Consider the following 22,859-nt stretch of genomic DNA (forward strand, 5'->3'; position numbering starts at 1 on the left):
ACTGGTCACATATCTTGACCGATATTTATGAATTTAGATTCATTGTTTAGGTAATTTATTTAAGATTTTAAATATATAAAATTTAAATCGATTTGACTTAGCAGATGACCTATAGAACGCTTTGAACAGGAAAAAGACATCATTTTAAAATTCTTATATCTGCAGTATAGGTTGGTGTAATAAAAATTTTTTATATGTTTTGAAATTGTGAAAAATAAATCTTTTTAAACATATATAAAAATTTTAGAGTCCCATGGGAGTTTTGGTCGTGATCTTGGAATTACCGGAAAAAAAAATTCTCACTTTTCAAAAGAGGTAACATTTTTTCTTAGCAGCGCTGTATCTCATTCATAATTGAACCGATTTTCAAAATTTAAATTTTAGTTTTATTTTGATAATATGATAATCATTTTCACTGAATACACTTAGTATCTCAAATATTACTGTTGATCGTAAAACGACAATGAAAACAAGAAAAAAATCGTGATTTTCGAACCCGTCTGTTATGATGCGCACATTTCTCATTTTGTTATCGTGATTTCTTAAAATTTTTCATCAAACCTGCCCATTTTTTATATACCCAATGATAGATTTTAATCTCTACAATCGATTGATATGCTGTTTATGTGGTTTTTCAAAAATTTGTAGCAACGTTTTCCGAATTTACTAAAAGATATCGGAATTCGTCCAGATTTTCAATAGTTTTGTAGCAAGCAAGCACAACCCCCCGGGAGAGCGTAAATCGAACAAAATCCATGGCTCTCCCAGTCGTGCTCTCGAAATCTGCCGTTCTATGGCAGACTGAAGGAATCGCCAGCATGTTTACTTAGGGTGGTTTGTGCTGATACGTATGAATATTTTTACGTACCTAATTCATAGCTAAGTCATTGTCTTCATTATTTTGATTGTTTTTCAGCTTTTCAAAGTTACAGAGACCTAGTTCAGAAATGTTTTGGAATTCTCACTTGGCAAAATAATTTCGGTGGCATCTTCTTTGATTTTTATTTGTAACATAAAATTTACATACATACATAAGACTTTTACACAAGTGTGAATGATTTCGATGTTAATTTTTGAATTATTTCAAAACAATACGTATTAAAATAAGATTTGCTGTTTATATTTCAGATTACAAATCTGAACTTCAAATCCGAATGAAGAATAAAATTTTAGAATAAATAATTCAATATTCATGATTCATTTTTCTATGTTCACAATTTATTTTTTCTGAATTCAAAACTCTTAAATCGAAATTGTTCACAATACTAAGCTTCCAATGGTGAATTTTGAATAAAAAGTCCACAATTTTCAATTCTTTTTTAAACCCTTATTTAAAAAATAAAACAAACTCACGATTGAAAACTCGTACTACAAAATTGTAAGTTTCATATTTATGATACTAAAATCGAAACTATCAAATTTCAATTTGAATTCTGATTTTTGTTGGGTTATGAATTTGAAATTAAGAATAAGCAATTCTTTTGTCTTAGTTTTCAATTACTTATTTATTCATTATAAATTCCAATTCTGAACTCTTAGAAAAATGTTAATTTGAATTGCAAAATTCATATTTGGAAATTCAAAAATTAAAATAATAAAATTCGAAAAACTAGTTTAGATCTCACAATTCGAAGCACAGCATTATGAATCCATAAAACTATTTCTGAAGTTTTAATCATAAATTATTTATAATTTATTTGGAGTTTTTTTTAATCCTGATAATAAGTTAAAATTATGAATCTTTTTGAAGAAAACATGAGTAAAATCATAAAAATCACACTTATGTAAATGAAGAATGTCTATTTAAAAAAATATCACTGAAACAAAAGATGTCGATGACAATTTTCTGGAACATAATGTCTTAACCTTTTTAAACACGACTTTTTTTAAATTGATATGGCAATCACTAATTCATTCAAAGCTTCTTTAAATTCTCATAACACCACGAAAAGTTCAAATTATGATTTAAATTACTTTTATGCACATTTTGTCTTATATTTCACATGTAAATTAGAACTTGATATTTATAGTATTATAAACTTAAAGATTTAAATCGTTGTAATATTGGTTGTGGTTGTTTTTCATATAACAATATCCACGCGCTTCCGGAATAATTTAAATTAAGTGTCGTTTTGAAACCACACTATGCATGAAAGATAAAATAAATTCTGAACTAGGTCTCTGTAACTTTGAAAAGCTGAAAAACAATCAAAATGATGAAGACAATGACTTAGCTATGAATTAGGTACATAAAAATATTCATACGTATCAGCACAAACCACCCTAAGTAACCATGCTGGCGATTCCTTCAGTCTGCCATAGAACGGCAGATTTCGAGAGCACGACTGGGAGAGCCATGGATTTTGTTCGATTTACGCTCTCCCGGGGGGTTGTGCTTGCTTGCTACGAAACTATTGAAAATCTGGACGAATTCCGATATCTTTTAGTAAATTCGGAAAACGTTGCTACAAATTTTTGAAAAACCACATAAACAGCATATCAATCGATTGTAGAGGTTAAAATCTATCATAGGGTATATAAAAAATGGGCAGGTTTGATGAAAAGTTTTAAGAAATCACGATAACAAAATGAGAAATGTGCGCATCATAACAGACGGGTTCGAAAATCACGATTTTTTTTCTTGTTTTCATTGTCGTTTTACGATCAACAGTAATATTTGAGATACTAAATGTATTCAGTGAAAATGATTATCATATTATCCAAATAAAACTAAAATTTGAATTTTGGAAATCGGTTCAGTTAAGAATGAGATACAACACTGCAAAGCAAAAGTTCATAAAAAGAAGCTTTTTTTCAGAAATTCCACGCTAGCGACCGAAAATTCCATATGACCATCAATTTTTCTATATGTTTAAAAAGATTTATTTTTCACAATTTCAAAACTTATTAGATAATTTCAATACGTCAAAGCAATGAGAAGATATGGGAATTCTGAGAAGACATTATTTTCGGGGTTTTTTTCCATTCGGAGCAGAATCCAGACGTTCGGATAAGTTACATCAAGTGAAATTTTATACATGCAGAAACTAGAATAAATTTCCTAACTAATGAATGTAAAATCATGAAAATCGGTTAACATATATCATCAGGGGAACGCGCGCAAACTCTCGGGTCATATTGACCCGAACGGCTTTTGTGTAACTTTTTTTTTCGGCTTGCCTGTTGTGGCATTTCCGGTGGTCACAGGAAGTTGCTTTTTCTACAGGTTATGTATCTCGTGGTTTTAGTAATATGTTCCAAATTTCATATTTTTCCGATTTTTTTCAAAAGAGTTATGACGATTTTAAAGTTTGCTTCGGGTCATATTGACCCGAACGGCCTAGGAAGGTTAAATGAAATTTCGCGATACAAGGAAACACTTCAAATTGCTCGTTTGTAGTCCCACTTTATTTTTCCCTAGCACTTTAGGTAGCGACATTGGGCACTGGACGAACGGATAGTGAAAATTGGGTCTCAAGAACCGCGTGGTAAGCTCCACCCTCACAATGGTTGTTTGGTCCTACTCTGTATACGGGCACGGTGAACTAACGTTGCGTTGGTGGCTATCGTCTACCTCGTCTATCTTCGGCTACAGTCTGCGTAATTTCCGTGTCGGATGTTCAGCTCCAACAGCAGACCACAGGTAGACAGGACACGTGATACTACCGGCACCGTATTGCGAACCAAACGTCGGATTCGGGCAGTGGGCGGATCTCGGACGGCGTAAAGCATGACGGGTGGAGCTGGTAGGGATGTCAGACAAGCTCCTGATCGCTGGATCGTATGACGAACCGGATTGTCGGCGCAGCGAGGCTTTTCAGACAACCGCCAGATGAAGCTGTCGGTCAGTTTTCAGCATAAAACATCGAGTTCCTAGGAACATGATGGAGTTGGAATTTGATAAAGATTTTCCGATACGTAGAGCGCGTTAGCGTTTACTTGGATTACTGTTAATCACTAACATCTTTGTTGACGCTGTTGCTAAACGCAAGGTTCAGTGGATTGCCTCGCAGTATGGATGCCAAGTGACACTATAAGGACGTGAGTACGCTGACCCTGTACCCATCCCCTGTGCTCCATCTGTTGTCGACTAGCGCCGTTTAGACCCAATGGTACTGCCTTAGTGTTCGGGAAAACTACGGTAATCATTCTCCTTCACGCACTGAAGCACCTCTTGCATAGAAGGGTTCACGTAAATTTACACAAACGATTCTCACCAAACTGAACAGTAAGTTAACACACTACTGGTTAAACACATGTTTCATTTGCCGATTGGTATTCGGTGGTAATTTGAACGCCAGCCACGAAGCATGGCAAAACTATAATCAAAACCGAAATGGTCGGCTCCGAACGAATCGACACGTATGTTTGCGGGCGGGGAATCCCTCGACTCAGGATTTGTTCCTTCTAACAACACGATCACCATGCAGGAGGTGCATAACGAACTAGAGTTCTGATCACTACCCTGTGTCACTACCCCACCCCATGTTACTCGGCGTCCACCACAGCTCTGTAAGGATAACCATCAGGTCGACTGGGCTCGAATGGTTGACGAAATACCGAGGAAGACCCGCCGCTTGAGGACGAGGCGGACTTACTTCGGACTCCAGAGGATCTATACCGAGCGATCAGCGTTGCCGACCAGACTTCCATAATTAAACATAGAAAAACACCTTAATAAAAGTTGTCTCTTGCGATAATAAAAATAAAAAAAAATCATTTTTATATTGTAAGAGAACTTTCAAAGTTAAGTTTTTGTACCGGTAGTGTTCCAAACTTTGGGTTGGTATCTGGTATCTGACAAAAATTTAACATTTAGAGCCAAGGCAAATAATTCAATCAATGTTATCAAAAGATTTATTCACATAATACTGTCAAAAATTAGGCAACAATCAGTTTCTGATTCAAGGCATGTCCAACAAGTGGAGCAACATGCACTGATCCTGGATTGGCAGCAACATACTCGGCAGCAACGACTGGAGCACCATGAGCAACATAGTTGTTGTATCCTTGTCCATAACCATATCCAGCCCATGGAAGTCCCCATGGATTAACTTTGACAACGTTGGCCTGAACAACGGTCGGCTTCGCTCCATACCATTCATTTCCGTTAACCCAGGCATTGTCATAGATAGAGCTAACTCCTGGCCAGGAGCCATGGCTGGAAGAGAAAGGATAAGACACCAAGCTCTTAGAGTTCCAGTTGTTCCATCCATTGTTCCATGCGTTGTATCCATAGTTCAATCCGTTCCAAGAGTTCCATCCCAGGTTGTTGACGGAATCCCAGGTTGGCTCAACATAACCGCAATGTGCAGCAACGACCAGGGACAGCAAGGTGATAATAGCCTGAAGGAGATTTAATTGATTGTTTGATGAAATACAACATAAATGCTTTTTAGGCACTTAACAAACCTTCATGATTTTAATCTATTGAGTCGAATTGCAATTGTTTGCTGATTAAGATGTCAACCGAGAATGTGTAGACTCGGACGAACCTATGTGAATTTATATCAATCCATCACTTAAAAAAATGAATGAAAGGATGCGAAATTGAAGTCAGTAGGTTTGAGGCGTCAACCGATGAACCTTCGAAAGGAGGAAGCGATTGGAAAGCGATTTTCAGTTTCCATTTCATTTCACAAAGCTGAGCCAGGATATAAAAAGGCACCAAACGAGTGGCAAGGCACATTCAAAGTCGTCAGCACTTGAAAGCAACCAGTCGCTCCCAAATTCAATCAACCATAACAATGAAGGTAATTTTCATCGAATTGGTTCAAATCTGCTGGTTCATTAATTACAATTTTTCTTCAAGGCATTCGTCGCATTCTTAGTTGCTACTTTGGCCGTTGCTGCCCAAGCCGGATATGTCGAGAACTCGTGGCCAGTCAACTCCCTGGGATGGAACTCCTGGAACAACGGATGGAACAATGGATGGAATGAGTGGAACAACTGGAACACCAAGGGTCTGGTTTCGTATCCTTACTCTTCCGTTCATGGATCCTGGCCAGCAGTGAACTCCGTGTATGACAATGCCTGGGTCAACGGAAACGGATGGTATGGAGCGAAGCCAACCGTTGTTCAGGCCAATGTTGCTAAGGTGAATCCATGGGGACTTTCATGGGCCGGATATGGTTATGGACAAGGATACAACAACTATGTTGCTCATGGTGGTCCAGTCGTTGCTGCCAAGTATGTTGCTGCCAATCCAGGATCAGTTCATGTTGCTCCACTTGTTGGACACGCCGTCAACCAGAAGCTGATTGTTGCCTGAATCAATTGATCAATAAAAATATCTTGATCTTGAAAAAGTTTTTTTTTTTGTCATGGTGAGAAATGTTTGGAAAAAAATGTTGCTTTCAATGCCTTCTGCCCAAGTTATGTTATTATTTTTGTTCCGTTTTACCATATCTATGGAATTGGCGACTTTATATCAACGATGCAGTTGGCGGACAGTTATTGAAAAACTTTTCAGCTTAAACAGTGTTCGATGTTTACTCTTATGCTCGAACTCGCGGACATCGACTCAGAATGCAACTGCCTCGCTTTCTGAACTATATCACAAACCCGTTTAATGAATGATTTGTTGGAACTGTCAGCAGTTTCGGAAAACAAAAAAATTAATGCAAACATACTCATATTTAGCAGAAACAGTTTATTTATCAACATTATTACAAAATAACAAAAGCATGAATTTCTTTTGACTTTTGACTTATGTCACAATATGCAGGGATCCTGGAGTGGCAGCGATCTGCTTTAATGACTGACGATTGTAAGCAAAGTTTCCAGCGTTCAATGTCCAAGGATTTACACGAGCGTTGAGACCATTGAATTGTCCATTATACGCCGAATACGGTAATCCGTTAATTGCTCCAAAACCTCCCCAGTTCGGCGAATTAATGCCGTATTGAAACGCTCCGTAAGCTCCATGAGCGGTGTTCGGATTAACTCCATATGATCCATACGATTGTGGCCCACAATGAAGGTTTGTCACTGGATTCAGGCCAACATTGTTCCAGCCGAACCTTCCAAACAAAGCATTTGGACCAATAGCTCTTGCATTCCAGGGATTCAAAGTTGAGCTATGAGAGTTCCTCTAAGCAGCTGGAATTCCACCAGGATGAGCACAAACAGCTGCCAGTGCCATTGAAATAATAACGATGAACTGCAACAATTTATTTATATAACATGAAAGGGGTTGCAATTTTGTAATTTTTAGATAAACTTACCTTCATGATTGGAAAAAAATACTCAGAAGAACTTGATAGTTGATGAGATTGTTCGTCAGAAGATCTGCTGCCAAACTGTGATTGACAAAGAGAGCACAGTGGTTTTCAAACGATTTGAAAAATGCTTGGTTCATTTGGCTTTGAAACAGTTTGATGATGATCCTCTTAGCGTGAAATCAATCAAGGTTTTCTCATGGCGAACTGATATTTGGTTATTGTAAATTTTAGTTGAAATGAAATCAATCATTGTTTCTTGTATCAAAGAGTGAATTTTGATTTATATCAATCCCAAGTAACACTGATAGTTTTGTAAAACTTCTCAAGCCCCTTATAAAACCAAATCTTGATCTAGCAGCGTGCTATGAAACTCTAAATGTTACTTGGGATATCATCAGGCAGCAGATAAACTTATACTAATTTATTAGGCTTCCAAAATTTAATATCACTCTTTGTTTGATAAAAATTATAGTTGGAAACGAAAATTTTCAAATATTGGGCTTTTGCACAGTACATTAATATAAGTAAGCCGTTAGGCAAACAAAAATGACAGCGATTTTTAAAGTATTTCATGAAGGCTTTCGTAAAATTTATGCTGTACAGCACATTTTTGGGAAGCCAGAATTTTAATTTACTTGTTTGTAAGTTTGTTTTCCGATTTGGAGTGAGATAAGCTGAAAAAATTAAGATTCCATTTTTTACCCGATGATTTGAACCGTTCCAATTGACTATTTTTAAGAAAAAATGCACATACCTTCCTGGAAAATACAACATTTTAGAAAAATTTTACTTTTTCTGCATATAAAAACCTTTGATCTATGTCCAACAGACCTCTTGTATGTGTGTGTAGGAAAAACCCTATTGACGAACATCAACAATAAAACTGAATGATCATGTTTAGTGAAAGCTTCACAGCCTGCTGTGAAATTGTTTTAGGAGAGTAGTAAGAAAAAATCCCCAGTAAATCTTACTGTCATAACTTCTAGTTTCTGAAGAATGTCTTCTGTCTCACGTTCAGGACAGATTTTTTTAAAACCATCACCCTAGTCAACAGTGTCTCCTGATTGAAGCCTTCCTTCCATTCCTCAAATAAAATTCTTTGCTAGGATGCAGATCCTAAAGCGCGATATTGATCTTTCATCATTTTCCAAACTATCTCTTGACTACTAAGACGTGGCTGGCGCCGTTATTGATGGTTAAAAAAGAGAGAATCAGTTTTGGACATTGTAAATGTGATGTCAATCCCAGACACCATTCTGTTGACCTTTGATCAAAATCAATCACAAAGTAGAAACCCTTGGTAATGTGGAACTAGTTCTACTGAGCCACGCCAGCGATCATGGAACTCAAGATATATTGATCTTTGTTAAAATTATATTGAGAAATCAACTTAGTAATATTAAATTCCACTGAGTCATCATTAATATTAATAGAATTACTTCTCAAAAGGTTATGAGACTGCCTTGTGTTATGAATACGAATTCCTGAAGTAAACCTGAGATTTTGAGATTTGTGAGAAGAATGCACATTATCAAAGACATAAGTGCAAGTTTGGAGATTACAAAGTTAAGCCAATGGTAAAACATCGTGAGAGCTGTTAAAGTACAACAAATTTGATGGATGACGAAAGGGAAGGTTAAATATAGTTTTCAGACAACGATTTTGTAAAGTTTGTAAACGAGATAGGAGAGATAAGGAAGCACTACCCCACGCCGCAATCCAATAGTTCAAGTGTGAATGAACAAATGCTAAATAAAAACGCAACATTACATGGCGTGGTACAAAATGTTTGACTCTCCATAAAACGCCACTAAACAACGATATCGTTTTGTGTGAGTTATAAATGTGCGATTCCCACGACAGAGTGGCATCTAGTGTTTTTCCAAATACTTGAAATTATATCCTTTTTCCAAAACATTTTTTACTATTTTTGGACTGTTGTGGGATTGGATCGTTTTTCTAGAGGACCGGAATAACATGTATTTTGTTTTTGCAAAGTTCAATGTGAGAAGATTGGAATAAAAATATTTATGCAGAATGTTGAGATCATCCTTCATTTTTTTTAATATAAACATAAGGACATTTTCCTGGGTAAAAAAGTGCCGTGTCGTCCGCAAGAAGTCTTGGTATTCCATACAATGGCAGGTTACTAATATCATTGATGTACAAAAGAAATAGGATTGGTCCAATGTTGCTACCTTGCGGAACACCGACTTCAATTCTCCCTAAGGAACTTGATACCTCATCTATACGGACACATTGTTTTCTTTCTGATAGATAACTGCGTCTATGTTTGTGATACCTCTGAGGCCATAACATTCGAGTTTTTTTTAAGAAGTATTTCAGTTTTCAGTTTGGTTTTTTTTTTCAATGTATCTCAATTAGGCAACGATCAGCTTCTGGTTAACGGCATGTCCAACGAGTGGAGCAACATGAACTGATCCCGGATTGGCAGCAACATACTTGGCAGCAACGACTGGAGCACCATGAGCAACATAGTTGTTGTATCCATGTCCATAACCATATCCGGCCCATGGAAGTCCCCATGGATTGACCTTGGCAACGTTGGCCTGAACGACAGTTGGCTTTGCTCCATACCATCCGTTTCCGTTAATCCAGGCGTTGTCATAGACGGAGTTCACTGCTGGCCAATATCCATGAACTGAGGAATAAGGATAAGACACAAGACCCTTGTTATTCCAGTTGTTCCATTCATTCCATCCATTGTTCCATCCGTTGTTCCAGGAGTTCCATCCCAGGGAGTTGATTGGCCACGAGTTCTCGACGTATCCGCCTTGAGTGGCAACAGCTAAGCTGGCTACCAGAAATGCGATGAATACCTTTTTTAAAAAGAACAATTATTATTAAAATGTGAATTTGTATAATATTTCTTCACTTAAATTGTCACCAACCTTCATAGTGATGGGTCGAGCTAAAGAGCGACTGTAACTTGAAATGAGCACTGGATGAATGTGATGTTTACTGCTGAATTTTCCACCATTTATATACAGACTTGGGCATAGCTTTAGTACCTAATAAAAGTAAGGATGAAAATCGTTTCCAATCACTTCCTTTTTTTGGTAGCTGTGATTCATTATGACCAATGCCGGTTCAAATACAATGAGATTGTCTGAGTTTTGAAAATAACATTTAGTTAAAAGAATAAAATCACTTAAAAGAACGTTTATTTCACATTTTGACACACACAAATTTTTAACAACAAGAGGAATATTTTTTATATCAAATTTCTTTTTGGAAAGTCATACGATTGCACAGTCTAAATGAAAAAGTAATTGGAAACACCTTCCATGTTCAATTTTCTGCTAAATCGACCGACTAGAATATAAAAGGTCACGCAGCGAGCAGCAAAAATCATACTCAGTGTGCAGCACTTTGAAGCAAACAGTTGCTCCCAAACTCAACCATCCATAACACAATGAAGGTAAATTTTACGAAAATTATTTCCACAAGACGAACTGATTGACCAAATTGCATCCTTCCGAAACAGGCATTCGTCGCATTTCTGGTAGCCAGCTTAGCTGTTGCCACTCAAGCCGGATACGTCGAGAACTCGTGGCCAATCAACTCCCTGGGATGGAACTCCTGGAACAACGGATGGAACAATGGATGGAATGAATGGAACAACTGGAATAACAAGGGTCTTGTGTCTTATCCTTATTCCTCAGTTCATGGATATTGGCCAGCAGTGAACTCCGTCTATGACAACGCCTGGATTAACGGAAACGGATGGTATGGAGCAAAGCCAACTGTCGTTCAGGCCAACGTTGCCAAGGTCAATCCATGGGGACTTCCATGGGCCGGATATGGTTATGGACATGGATACAACAACTATGTTGCTCATGGTGCTCCAGTCGTTGCTGCCAAGTATGTTGCTGCCAATCCAGGATCAGTTCATGTTGCTCCACTTGTTGGACATGCCGTCAACCAGAAGCTGATCGTTGCCTAAGTCATTTGAATTCAATAAATATATTTTAATTCAACTGTTTGGCTACTGATTTTTAGTCATTTTTTTGTTAAATTTCCATGTGGTATGTCTTGGATGATTGAAATCTCGATCTCTGAAAATAGAGCCTTATAAATTTTGAACGTTGTTTTAAAACTTATTGGTGACATTTTTACAAGAAATTTATCAAATATTTTTTAGGTTAGAATAAACGTTTAAGGTATATTAAAAATATATTCAATTTTTCTTCCCAAAAGAATTCATTTTAATGAATTCATATTTAAAGTTTTGGTCTTTCTCAAAAATGTGCAACACGATTTCTACAAAATTTCGATAAAAGACGTCAGATCAGTGTTTGTTTTTTAAATTCACTAACGTTTTCTTTTAACAGAATGGAAAAGTGAAATATTAAGTAGAAATTGATAAAATAATGAAGGTTTCGTTGAAATGTAGAAATCTTAAAATTTAACAGTTGAAAATCTTACAACTTTTTCCGAATCCTTGACTATAGAATTTCCTTTTTTTTATAATCAAAGTTGTAGTCTTAGTGTTGTTTTGTTGAGTAAGTTCTTAAATGTTTATTACTTTTTGAATAATGGTACGATTTCAATAAGCTTGGTTCACGTTGGAGACAATTTAATAAACCTTTTAACAATTCAACGCAAACAGTGTATTTATTTTTAAAGATAATACTTTAAAAAAAATAACAAGAATTATTTTTGGTGGAAAATTTCCTTCGTTATGCCACAATATGCAGTGATCCTGGAGTGGCTGCAATGTGCTTAAATGAACGATGACCGCCTATAAAGTTTCCCGGATTTAATGCCAATGGGTTTACTTGATGATTGAGTCCATTCAATGGTCCATGAACCGCTCCATGTGGCAATCCATTGTAAGGTCCATACGCTGGACTGCCTCTCCAGTTCAGGGAGTTGATGCCATTAGGGTAAAGTCCGTTTGGAGACCATCTTGAGGATTCTTGAGCAATGTAGGGGTTGCCGCCATATGGTCCAAAAGGATGATGTCCACAATTGATCAACGGGTTTGGGCCAATGTTGTTCCATCCCATTCTGCCGAAAGGACCGATTGGATTGTAAGGTCCAGCATTCCAAGTATTAACAGCAGAACCATAAGAGTTTTGCCAAGCTGCTGGAAACCCACCCGACAGATGATGACCACATACTGCTGCCACGGCCATTGAAAATATAACGAAGAACTGCAATGATTCAAAATATTCAAATAAAAATATTGAATTCTTTTAAGAGTGACCTACCTTCATTGTTAAAACCAAATACCGATCTTGTTAAACGAGGAGATAGTATGCTGAAAGAACTGAGGAAAAACTGTGATCACTGAACAAAACATAATGATTTTTATACCACCTGAAGAATGCTCGTCAAGATCACTCAGGTGGCTGCCACAGTATGATCACAGACGGAGTTTGATGATGTTCCTCTAGGCGTGAAATCAATCAGATTTTTTTCATAAACAAATGATAATCAACTAGCTGGTCAAAAATTTTGGTTAAGAAGAAATCACTGAGCATTCAAATGCCAAATGGTTCAAAACAGGGGTTTCCATCTCAATTTGCTGTCGAGGAAGTTTTTTGTTATACGGTAAAAGATAGAATTTTTAATGATTCTTCAATCAATAGCCTTCTTTGAAAACCTGATGTTTTGGGCTTCTTCAATATATCCAATTATCAAATTTCACGCATAAAGGATTACCATTAGAAGTTCAACGAGAAATCTGATCCATATAGTTGGATGATATAAATATGGTTCTTTCTTTGCTAAAAGTCACAGTTCACGCAAAGAGCTCTAAACATCTAAATTCATCTCTTGTTAAAATTTTAGTTTTTCAAACAATATGAAAGTGAGTTCAATAAAAGTATTCATTCATCATCCAAACTTAATTTTGTTCCCTTTTCAAGGTTCTAGTAATCTTTTCAATGGCCCTGGCAGCGGCATCAGCTCAGTATGGAGGATTTTCTGGAGCTTGGCCCAGTGCCAATGGGTGGAACAAGGATCTCTGGAACTCTAATGTCTTCAACGGTTTTCAGAGTCCTTACAGCAACAACAGCCCATTCGGTTGGAGTGGATGGAACGGTTGGAATGGTGCCGGTGTGAGCTCTGTCATTGAACCTGCCTACGGAAACTATCCTTATGGAGCAAACGCATGGAATTGGCCAAATGGTAACGCACACTATGCTCGGGCTAATCCTTGGGGAACGCCTTACGGGAACTATGGCTGGAACTACAACAACTACGTTCGGATGCCAAATGCTCCAATAGCAAAACGCGAAACGAAAGAATGATCCATAAAAAAAATTGAACTGAAAATGATGGAATATTGATGACATAAAAAACGACAATAAAAACTTTATGTGATAAGATGGGCAAGCTAAGCTAGGCAGTGTAAAATTTGTTTGACGAAAAAGTTGTGAAAAAGTCCTGGTCTTATAATAACATTTTATAGTGTTTGTAGGAACTTCTTTCGCTTGATTCTATTGGAAGCATATTATATCTCATGTATCTTGTTTATTTAGAATAGCACATGAATCCTTTATTTAGAATTTAAATTATGAAAAATATTAAAAGCATTCGAAGTAATCATGATTTATAGACACTTATTCATTCTATCTATCGGAAAATTGCTGAAGTAAGCTTATAATTTGGTAATAAATCCATTAAAGTTGCTCTTTTCATCTCTCAGTATTTATTTTTTTTGTAACTTTTATTGCAAAAGAATTGATACAAGATCATAATTGATTGAATTTTTTTTATAACCAAATTGATTTTCTTCTTCACATGGCGACCATCATTTGATTAGTGCTTTTGAGACACTACTAAGTTCAGTTGGTATTTACATATATGTATTGATAAATGGATATGTACACACGCAGTGAAAAGATTTTTTATTTCCAAGAAAAGTACCGCAAAAACAAAGGATTTTTTCCTTTGATTTTGGGAAAGATAAAAATAATTTTGATTCAAACACATTTTCCTTACCATCGACGAAGTGTTTTCATTTAAATAAAAAAAATTAACTTTGATTCAAAATCCCATATACTTTGATTCAACAGCTCAAATCCCTTGAATCTATAACATTTTCGTTCCTTTTTTGTCAAGTAATTTTGATTTTAATTTGAAATCATTTGTTCTTGAAAGCCAAGATGGCGACTTTCACTGAACCTTAAAATGATGTAATAAACTGATAATCGCATGAAATTCTTACGACATGGGTATTGACTAAAGAACTAAGCCAGAAGAAGTAAAATTTCGCTATCAGGTGCAAGATCCGAATCCAAGAATGGCGGCTTCCACTGAACATTAAAATGCTGTTAGTCGCTGAAAATCTGAAGTTTAAAATGATTTTAACCACTGAAAACCACATGAAACCCCCACATTATGGGTATTGAGTGAAAGGATTAAACTAGAAGAAGTCGGATTTCGCTATCTGACGCCATCATCAATCCAATATGGTGGCTTTTTTCTAGGGAAATTTCGGCTTGCAATTTATTTCAGAGCGAAAACGACACTTTTTAGTCCCCGAAGAAGATCCATAACGGATTGAAACGTTGGATACATAAAACAAACATCTTGAAATTCATGATGGTTGCGTCCACTGATCTTTAAAATGCTGTTAATCAGTGAAAATCTCATGATACATTTCACCCACATACACATACCGGGGTATTGGTTGAAAGGGTAAGAAGTTGAATTTCGTTGTCCGACGCCATCTTGAAATCCTAGATGGCTTTGCTTTGCCTTTTCACCCAGTACCCATATAGTTACGGATTAGTGCGATTTTTTGTCGTTTACAGCATTTAAAGTTCAGCGAAAGCCGCCAGCTTGGATCATAAAATGGCGTCATATAGCGAAATTCAAATTCTACTCGTTTAGCCTTTTCACCTTTTACCCCGTATTGTGGAAGTTTCATTAGATTTTCAGTAATTTATAGCTTTGAAAAGAAAAGTGAAAGCCGCTATCTTGGATTCATGATGGCTTCAGGTAGCCAAATTCAACATCTTCTAGTTCTTCCTTCCACTCAATACTCATATTGTGGGAATTTCATTAGATTTTCATAATTAAATTTATTTTAATTAATTAAAATTATTTTAATATTTAGCGGAAGCCGCCATGTTGGATTTCAAGATGGTTTCTGATAGCAAAATTGGACTTCTATTCGTTTGGTCCTTTCACCCAATACCCATATTGTGGGACTTTCATGAGATTTTCACTGATTAACAACATTTTAAAGATCAGTGGAAGCAACCTTCATGAATTTCAAGATGGTGTCTAATAGCGAAATTTGACTTTTAGTTTAGCCTTTTAGCCAATACCCATATTGTGGGAGTTTCATGCGATTTTAGTCATTCACAGCATTTGAAAGTTCAGCAGAAGTTGCCATCTTTGATTTCTTTATGGTTAGTTTAGTTCTTTCTCTCAATATTCATATTGTGGGGGATTCATTTGATTTTCAATGATTAACAACATTTCAAAGTTCAGCGAAAGCCGTCATCTTGTATTTAAAGATGGCGTCAGATAGTGAAATCGACTTCTACTCGTTTAGCCCTTAACCCGATACCAATATTGATGGAGTTTCATGCGGTTTTAAGTCTTTTCAACATTTGAAAGTTCAGTGGATGCCGCCATCTTGAAATCCAGATAACGAAAATCGACTTCTACTGGTTGATCTCTTTCAACTAATACCCATATTATTAGGATTTTAAGCAATTTTCAGTCATTTAAAGTACACCTAGGTTTTTTTAACGCGGTTTTTTCTACACGGTTTTTTTAAAAGGCTTTTTTTACACGGTTTTCGGGAATTAACACGGTTTTTGAGAGAAAATATTCATTTTCAAAGGAAAACACAGAATCTTTTTAAAGTTGGGAAAATCTTAGCTCTGAGACTAAGAACGTGAAACAGGAGACCTGAGACCTGAGACATGAGACATGAGACCTGAGACCTGAGACCTGAGACCTGTGACCTGAGACCTGAGACATGAGACCTGAGACATGAGACCTGAGACCTAAAACCTGAGACAGGAGACATGAGACATGAGACATGAGACATGAGACATGAGACATGAGACATGAGACATGAGACATGAGACATGAGACATGAGACATGAGACATGAGACATGAGACATGAGACATGAGACATGAGACATGAGACATGAGACATGAGACAGGAGACATGAGACATGAGACATGAGACATGAGACATGAGACATGAGACCTGAGACATATATAATTTTAAACCCTCTTGCGTTTGGGTGAAGGTGTTTTATTTTCAACGGAGCTATTGTTATTGTTTGGAGTAAAAACGTACTTGGTCATAATACGGTGCAGATCTTCCCTATTTTTGACATATTCCAATTAAGAATTATTATCTTTTTTAAGAAGGATGACCCCATTTCAACCTGGCCAGATATATTTCATGCCAAGTAAATCTTGAGATTCTCGAAGTTCGGTAAGAAATTCTAACGATAAAGGAGTTAGCTCATATCGAATCATTATATTTGTAGATTTACCATCTTCGAGATAAGACGGGTCAACAGCTGTGGAGTTTAGTTTCCCAAAGGTACCGTCAACTGGGGCAACATGCAACAATTTTCAACTTCAATGGCTTCTAAAAAACTTATGTTCACAGTAAATCATATCCTTTATGCATCAAAAGTTTTAAGGGTGCTGGGGCATCAAATTGGCGTAGTTGAAAAAATTATTGGTTTCTTCAGTTATTTTTAATTTTCTAAAAACATGCGATTTTCACACTCCTTAGGAAATGGGGTAACTTGCAACAAACTTAGTTTTTAATGAAAAATCTTATGAACACGTACGAAAATTCATAGTTTTGAATATATTTGCGATGCCTTAAAGACCATTACGCATGACAACACCAATTGCAGTAGTTTTTGGGTCTGTTGAAACAAATTTTCACATTTTTTCTGAAAATAAGAATGCTGCATACATTTAGGGGTTAAATAATACTACGAAAAAATCTACAAGCTGAAATCATAAAAATAAATGTTTGGATGAATGAAATTTAAATGTTTACAAACGCGTGATGCAAAACATTCATATTCCAGCTCATGGAAACGAAATTTACAAGGTATTTCTTTGATTTGCATTTTGTTGCATTTAACCCCAGACACCTAACTGAATTTAAAAAATATTCATTTAAAAAAATTGGGTGATTGTTCGAAAAATATGTTTACACCAACAATGTTGGTATAACATGAGGAAACCTGTAAAAAGTTTGTAGGTAATTTTATCAAGCCGATCCGTCATACTGGGTAAAGTTTTTTTCGGCATCAAAAAATGTTAAAATTCGTACATTTATTGCTCGATTTTTCAAATTTTACATAAAAATAAAAAACTTAAGACAACTAGCTTAAAATGCGAGAAATTATGTCATCATCATTTTGTTATCATTAAAAGATAACTTTATTACAATATATTAAATTAAAAATTGATTCAATGTAGTGTTATATAAATGTTGCATCGAACCCCGCTGTTGCATGATGCCCCGTTTGACGGTACGCTTCTTAAAAAATAATTCTTCTTTGGACGAAATTTCATTAAAAATCACCTTTATTGGTACAAGAGGGTCCAATTTATTTTTACTAGAAAAAAATCGGCATGTAAATTCAATCTGGCTTGCTTGAAGGTTAGAACCAAGTTTCTGACCAACCTTGCAAATGACATCAATCGTATTTTCGTTAAGGACATAAGGTACTCCCAGGATCATGGCATTTTTAAAGAATCTTTACTAACTTTGTCCAGCTGATTTTCCAACTTAGCAACTTTTCTCGAAAGGAAAGATTGCTAAAAATCAGATGGTGTATTTGCAAGAATTGCCCAATAACAGAGGCAGTAAATAGTGTCGCTGGCAACGGTTCGCATGCATCAAGAGAAAAAACTAGTGCTCTCTTGCATTCTTTCAGTATGTATGCATATGGTGTCGAATATCGCCCAAATCGTAAACTCTTATCGTTTTAGCCAGAAGTTGAAAATATGTACGTATATTGCCTCCACTTTGGTGGGTAAATGCTGTTTTTTCGAGTTTCATACGATTATTCTATAATGTATATGAGACCTATAACAAAGTGGTTGAGAAATATACCTACAAAAATAATTGCTGGGCGTTGGCTACAATGTTGTACACGACAGTTTGACTCTATCTGTTCAATGGAAAAAGATATTATGTGAAAATCTTGCAAAAATGACACGCCTTAATATTTGATTTCAGTTTATTAAAGCACATGGTTTGATGAGCAGTTTTGCTGAAGACACCATTTATTTATCGTTAGTATCTTCTTAATTAATTTTGTCACGATAAAGTTCCGTCCTGGACCACTGCGCTATGCTTTGAACACAAGGCATGGAAGAGTTTTATGAATTTACATACAAACTCTTTTTTTTTTAAATCAACTTTTATCATATAAAATTTTTATTGTAGTTTTTTATGTCATCAATATTCCATCATTCTCAGTTCCAATTTTCTCGGGATAATTCTTTTGTTTCACGTTTTGCTATTGAAGCATTTGGCATCCGAACGTAGTTATTGTAGTTCCAGCCATAGTTCCCGTAAGGCGTTCCCCAAGGATTAGTCCGAGCATATTGTGCGTTACCATTGGGCCAATTCCATGCGTTTGCTCCATAAGGATAGTTTCCGTAGGCAGACTCAATGACAGAGCTCACACCGGCACCATTCCAACCGTTCCATCCACTCCAACCGAATGGGCTGTTGTTGTTGTAAGGACTCGGAAAACCATTGAAGACATTCGAGTTCCACAGATCGTTGTTCCACCCATTGACAGTGGGCCAAGCTCCAGGAAAACCTCCATACTGAGCAAATGCTGCTGCCAGTGCCATTGAAAAGATTGCTAGAACCTGAAAACGGAACAAAGTTAAATTTTGGATGATGAATGAATACTTTTATTGAACTCACTTTCATATTGTTTGAAAAATTAAAATTTCAATAAGAGATGGTTTTAGATATTCAGACAGAGCTCTTTGCGTGAACTATGACTTTCAGCGAAGAAAGAACCATATTTATATCATCCAACTCTATGGATTAGATTTTATGATGAACTTCTAATGATTATCCGTTATGTGTGAAATTTGATTATTGGATATACTAAAGAAGTCCAAAACAACTGAACCAATGGTTTTTTTTTTTTAAAAAAAGGCTATTGATTTAAGAATCTTGAACAATTATATCTTGAATCGTAAAACAAAAAACTTCCTTGATATCAAATTTAGATGAAAACCCCTGTTTTGAACAATTTGGCATTTGAATGCTGAGTGTTTTCTTCTCAACCAAAATTTTTTACCAGCTAATTGATTATCATTTGTCTATGAAAAAAATCTGATTGATTTCACGCCTAGTAGATCATCATCAAACTCCGTCTGTGATCATACTGTGGCATCCACTGGAGTGATCATGACGAGCATTCATCAGGTGGTATAAAAATCACTACGTTTTGTTCAGTGATCACAGTTTTTCATCAGTTCCTTCAGCAAACCATCTCCTCGATTAACAAGATCGGTTATTTTGTTTTAACTATGAAGGTAGGTCACTCATAACAGAATATAATATTTTTATTTTAATATGTTCGACTGTTGCAGTTCTTCGTCATATTTTCAATGGCCCTGGCAGCAGTTTGTGGTCATCATCTGTCGGGTGGGTTTCCAGCAGCTTGGCAAAACTCTTATGGTTCTGCTGTTAATACTTGGAATGCTGGACCTAACAATCCAATCGTTCCTTTCGGCAAAAACGTATGGAACAACATTGGCCCAAACCCGTTGAAAAATTGTGGATATCATTCTTTTGGACCGTATGGCGTCAACCCTTACATTGCTCCAGGAACCTCCCGATGGTCTCCAAACGGACTTTACCCTAATGGCATCAATTCCTTGAACTGGGGAGGCAGGCTAGCTTACAATAGTTTGCCATATGGACCGATTCATGGACCATTGCATGGACTCAATCATCAAGTAAACCCATTGGCATTGAATCCGAGAAACTTTGGAGGCAGTCATCGTTCTTTTAAGCACGTTGCAGCCACTCCAGGATCACTGCATATTGTAACATAAATGAGAAAATTTTCCATCAAAATATTTTTGTTCATTTTTTGAAAATAAATTTGTTTTTGGTGTTGAATTGTTAAAAGGAATATTAAATTGTCCGAAACGTCAACCTGGGTTATTAAAATCGTACCACAATTTAAAAAGTACTATACATTTAAGTACACAACAAAACAACCCTAAACTCCAACTAAGATTATTAAAAAAAGGAAATTCTTTTGTCGAGAAATTGTTAAAAGGGGTTTGATTTTAAACTGTTAAATTTTTCGATTTCGACATTGCAACGAAACTTACATTCCTTTTTCCATTTCTACTAAACATTTCACTTTTCCATTCTATTAAAGCAAAAAGATGATGAATTTCGAAAACAAATAAAAAAACCAATTATCTGCCGGATATTATCGAAAATTTCTATCGAATTTTTAATTTTTGAAAAGATTAAAACAAAAAATTTGAATTTATTAAAATGAAAACTGTTGGAAGGTATAATCAAATATATTTTTTCATACATTAAAAGTTGGTTTTCACCTCAGCTGTATTTGATGTTTCTCTTTTTAAAAATTCATCAATAAGTTTCAAAATGAATAAGGCTTCAGATTCAGGGGTTCAGACGTCAGTCATACAGAACACATGACATGTAAATTTATAATAAAATACTCAAAATCAGTAGACAACCAGTTTGAAATGAAATATATTTATAACATTCAAATGACTTAGGCAACGATCAGCTTCTGGTTCACGGCATGTCCGACCAGAGGAGCAACATGAACTGATCCTGGATTGGCAGCAACATACTTGGCAGCAACTACTGGAGCACCATGAGCAACATAGTTGTTGTATCCATGTCCGTAACCATATCCGGCCCATGGAAGTCCCCACGGGTTGACCTTGGCAACGTTGGCCTGAACGACTGTTGGCTTAGCTCCATACCATCCGTTTCCGTTGACCCAGGCATTGTCATACACGGAGTTTACTGCTGGCCAAGATCCATGAACGGAAGAGTAAGGATACGAAACCAGACCCTTGGTGTTCCAGTTGTTCCATTCATTCCACCCATGGTTCCATCCGTTGTTCCAGGAGTTCCATCCCAAGGAGTTGATTGGCCACGAGTTCTCGACATATCCCGCTTGAGCGGCAACGGCCACGGTGGCTACCAGAAATGCGATGAATGCCTATTTGAAGAAAACAAAATACATTGAATGAATTTGATAAATGCTAAAGTTCTGTTTGAACTTACTTTCATTGTTAAAGTTGATTGATTTTTGGAGATGCGAGCTGTTTTCTATAAGTGCCAAAGACTTTGTATGATGTCCACTGAACTTTGGTCGGGCTTTTATATCCTTGTTCATCGATTTAAGTTCTGCAAAATTGAATGAAATAATCCAATCACTTCCTATGGTTGACTTTTGAATGGTGGTAAAAAAGGTAAACAGTAATTACGTTTTCATTGCCTTTTTTGAACAGTAAACAATTTCGAAAAAGCTCTAACAAGAGAATGGAACTTTCGACCAAAGAACAGAATAAAGAAGTGCAAGGATATAAAAACCTCGGCCACGATTAGTTGACATCATACTCAGTTTTCTGTACTTCATAGCGAACTGTTGCTCCTGAACTCAATCAACCAAAACAATGAAGGTGAGTACAAGTTGTTAAGTTAAACTGTAATCTTAAACTCATGGATTGTATGTGTGTACAGGCATTCATCGCATTCCTGGTAGCCAGCTTGGCCGTTGCTGCACAAGCCGGATATGTCGAGAATTCGTGGCCAGTTAACTCCCTGGGATGGAACTCCTGGAACAACGGATGGAACAATGGATGGAATGAATGGAACAAATGGAACACCAAGGGCTTGGTTTCGTATCCTTATTCTCAAGTTCACGGATCCTGGCCAGCAGTGAACTCCGTCTATGACAACGCCTGGATCAACGGAAACGGATGGTATGGAGCAAAGCCAACCGTAGTTCAGGCCAACGTTGCCAAAGTGAATCCATGGGGACTTCCATGGGCCGGATATGGTTATGGACATGGATACAACAACTATGTTGCTCATGGTGCTCCAGTCGTTGCTGCCAAGTATGTTGCTGCTAATCCAGGATCAGTTCATGTTGCTCCACTTGTTGGACATGCCGTGAACCAGAAGTTGATCGTTGCCTGAGTGGGATACATTGAATAAAGAACTTTATGAAATTGAATAATTACTACTAACATTAATGATGACCCAGCTTAGCTTTGCTGGATTGACAACTCACATCCACCTTGAATCGTTGAACCCGAAATGCTTCATATATTTTTGACAGTGATAACTAAATTTTATTAAATTTGTACCTAAATAAATTTTTAGCAAAGCTGATTATATTTCGAGTTCCATGTTCGCCGGAGTGGCTCAGTAGAACTAGTTCCACTCCGCCGATGGTTGCTACTACGTGATTGACCGTTGCCATTAATTTTGATCAAAGGTCAAAGGAATGGTATCTGGGATTGACATCACATTCACAATGTCCAAAACTGATGCTCTCTCTTTGAATCGTCCATTACGGCGCAGGCCACGTCCTAGTAGTCAAGAGATAGTCTGG

General features: G+C 36.5%; 5 protein-coding genes across 5 annotated transcripts; 3 read left to right on the forward strand and 2 right to left on the reverse strand.

Annotated features, from left to right (window-relative positions):
• Nucleotides 1–5,704: 5,704 nt before the first annotated feature.
• On the forward strand, nucleotides 5,705–6,271 carry LOC129741235 (uncharacterized). The gene is made up of 2 exons (XM_055732948.1): nucleotides 5,705–5,753; nucleotides 5,813–6,271. The coding sequence occupies exons 1-2, from the start codon at nucleotides 5,748–5,750 to the stop codon at nucleotides 6,269–6,271; spliced, it is 465 nt and encodes a 154-aa protein (XP_055588923.1). The 5' UTR covers nucleotides 5,705–5,747.
• A 3,333-nt stretch (nucleotides 6,272–9,604) lies between these two features.
• On the reverse strand, nucleotides 9,605–10,183 carry LOC129741236 (uncharacterized). Its single transcript, XM_055732949.1, has 2 exons — nucleotides 10,136–10,183; nucleotides 9,605–10,063 (listed from the first exon to the last, which is right to left on the reverse strand). The coding sequence occupies exons 1-2, from the start codon at nucleotides 10,139–10,141 to the stop codon at nucleotides 9,605–9,607; spliced, it is 465 nt and encodes a 154-aa protein (XP_055588924.1). The 5' UTR covers nucleotides 10,142–10,183.
• A 413-nt stretch (nucleotides 10,184–10,596) lies between these two features.
• On the forward strand, nucleotides 10,597–11,190 carry LOC129741237 (uncharacterized). Its single transcript, XM_055732950.1, has 2 exons — nucleotides 10,597–10,665; nucleotides 10,732–11,190. Exons 1-2 carry the CDS (start codon nucleotides 10,660–10,662, stop codon nucleotides 11,188–11,190), a joined length of 465 nt encoding a protein of 154 aa, XP_055588925.1. The 5' UTR covers nucleotides 10,597–10,659.
• Nucleotides 11,191–20,999: 9,809 nt separating this feature from the next.
• On the reverse strand, nucleotides 21,000–21,575 carry LOC129741238 (uncharacterized). Its single transcript, XM_055732951.1, has 2 exons — nucleotides 21,524–21,575; nucleotides 21,000–21,458 (listed from the first exon to the last, which is right to left on the reverse strand). Exons 1-2 carry the CDS (start codon nucleotides 21,527–21,529, stop codon nucleotides 21,000–21,002), a joined length of 465 nt encoding a protein of 154 aa, XP_055588926.1. The 5' UTR covers nucleotides 21,530–21,575.
• Nucleotides 21,576–21,877: 302 nt separating this feature from the next.
• LOC129746012 (uncharacterized) lies at nucleotides 21,878–22,441 on the forward strand. Its single transcript, XM_055739430.1, has 2 exons — nucleotides 21,878–21,921; nucleotides 21,983–22,441. The coding sequence occupies exons 1-2, from the start codon at nucleotides 21,916–21,918 to the stop codon at nucleotides 22,439–22,441; spliced, it is 465 nt and encodes a 154-aa protein (XP_055595405.1). The 5' UTR covers nucleotides 21,878–21,915.
• Nucleotides 22,442–22,859: the final 418 nt, after the last annotated feature.

The sequence above is a fragment of the Uranotaenia lowii genome, chromosome 2 (genome assembly GCF_029784155.1).
Source record: "Uranotaenia lowii strain MFRU-FL chromosome 2, ASM2978415v1, whole genome shotgun sequence".
In the NCBI taxonomy this organism is placed as follows: Eukaryota; Metazoa; Arthropoda; class Insecta; order Diptera; family Culicidae; genus Uranotaenia; species Uranotaenia lowii.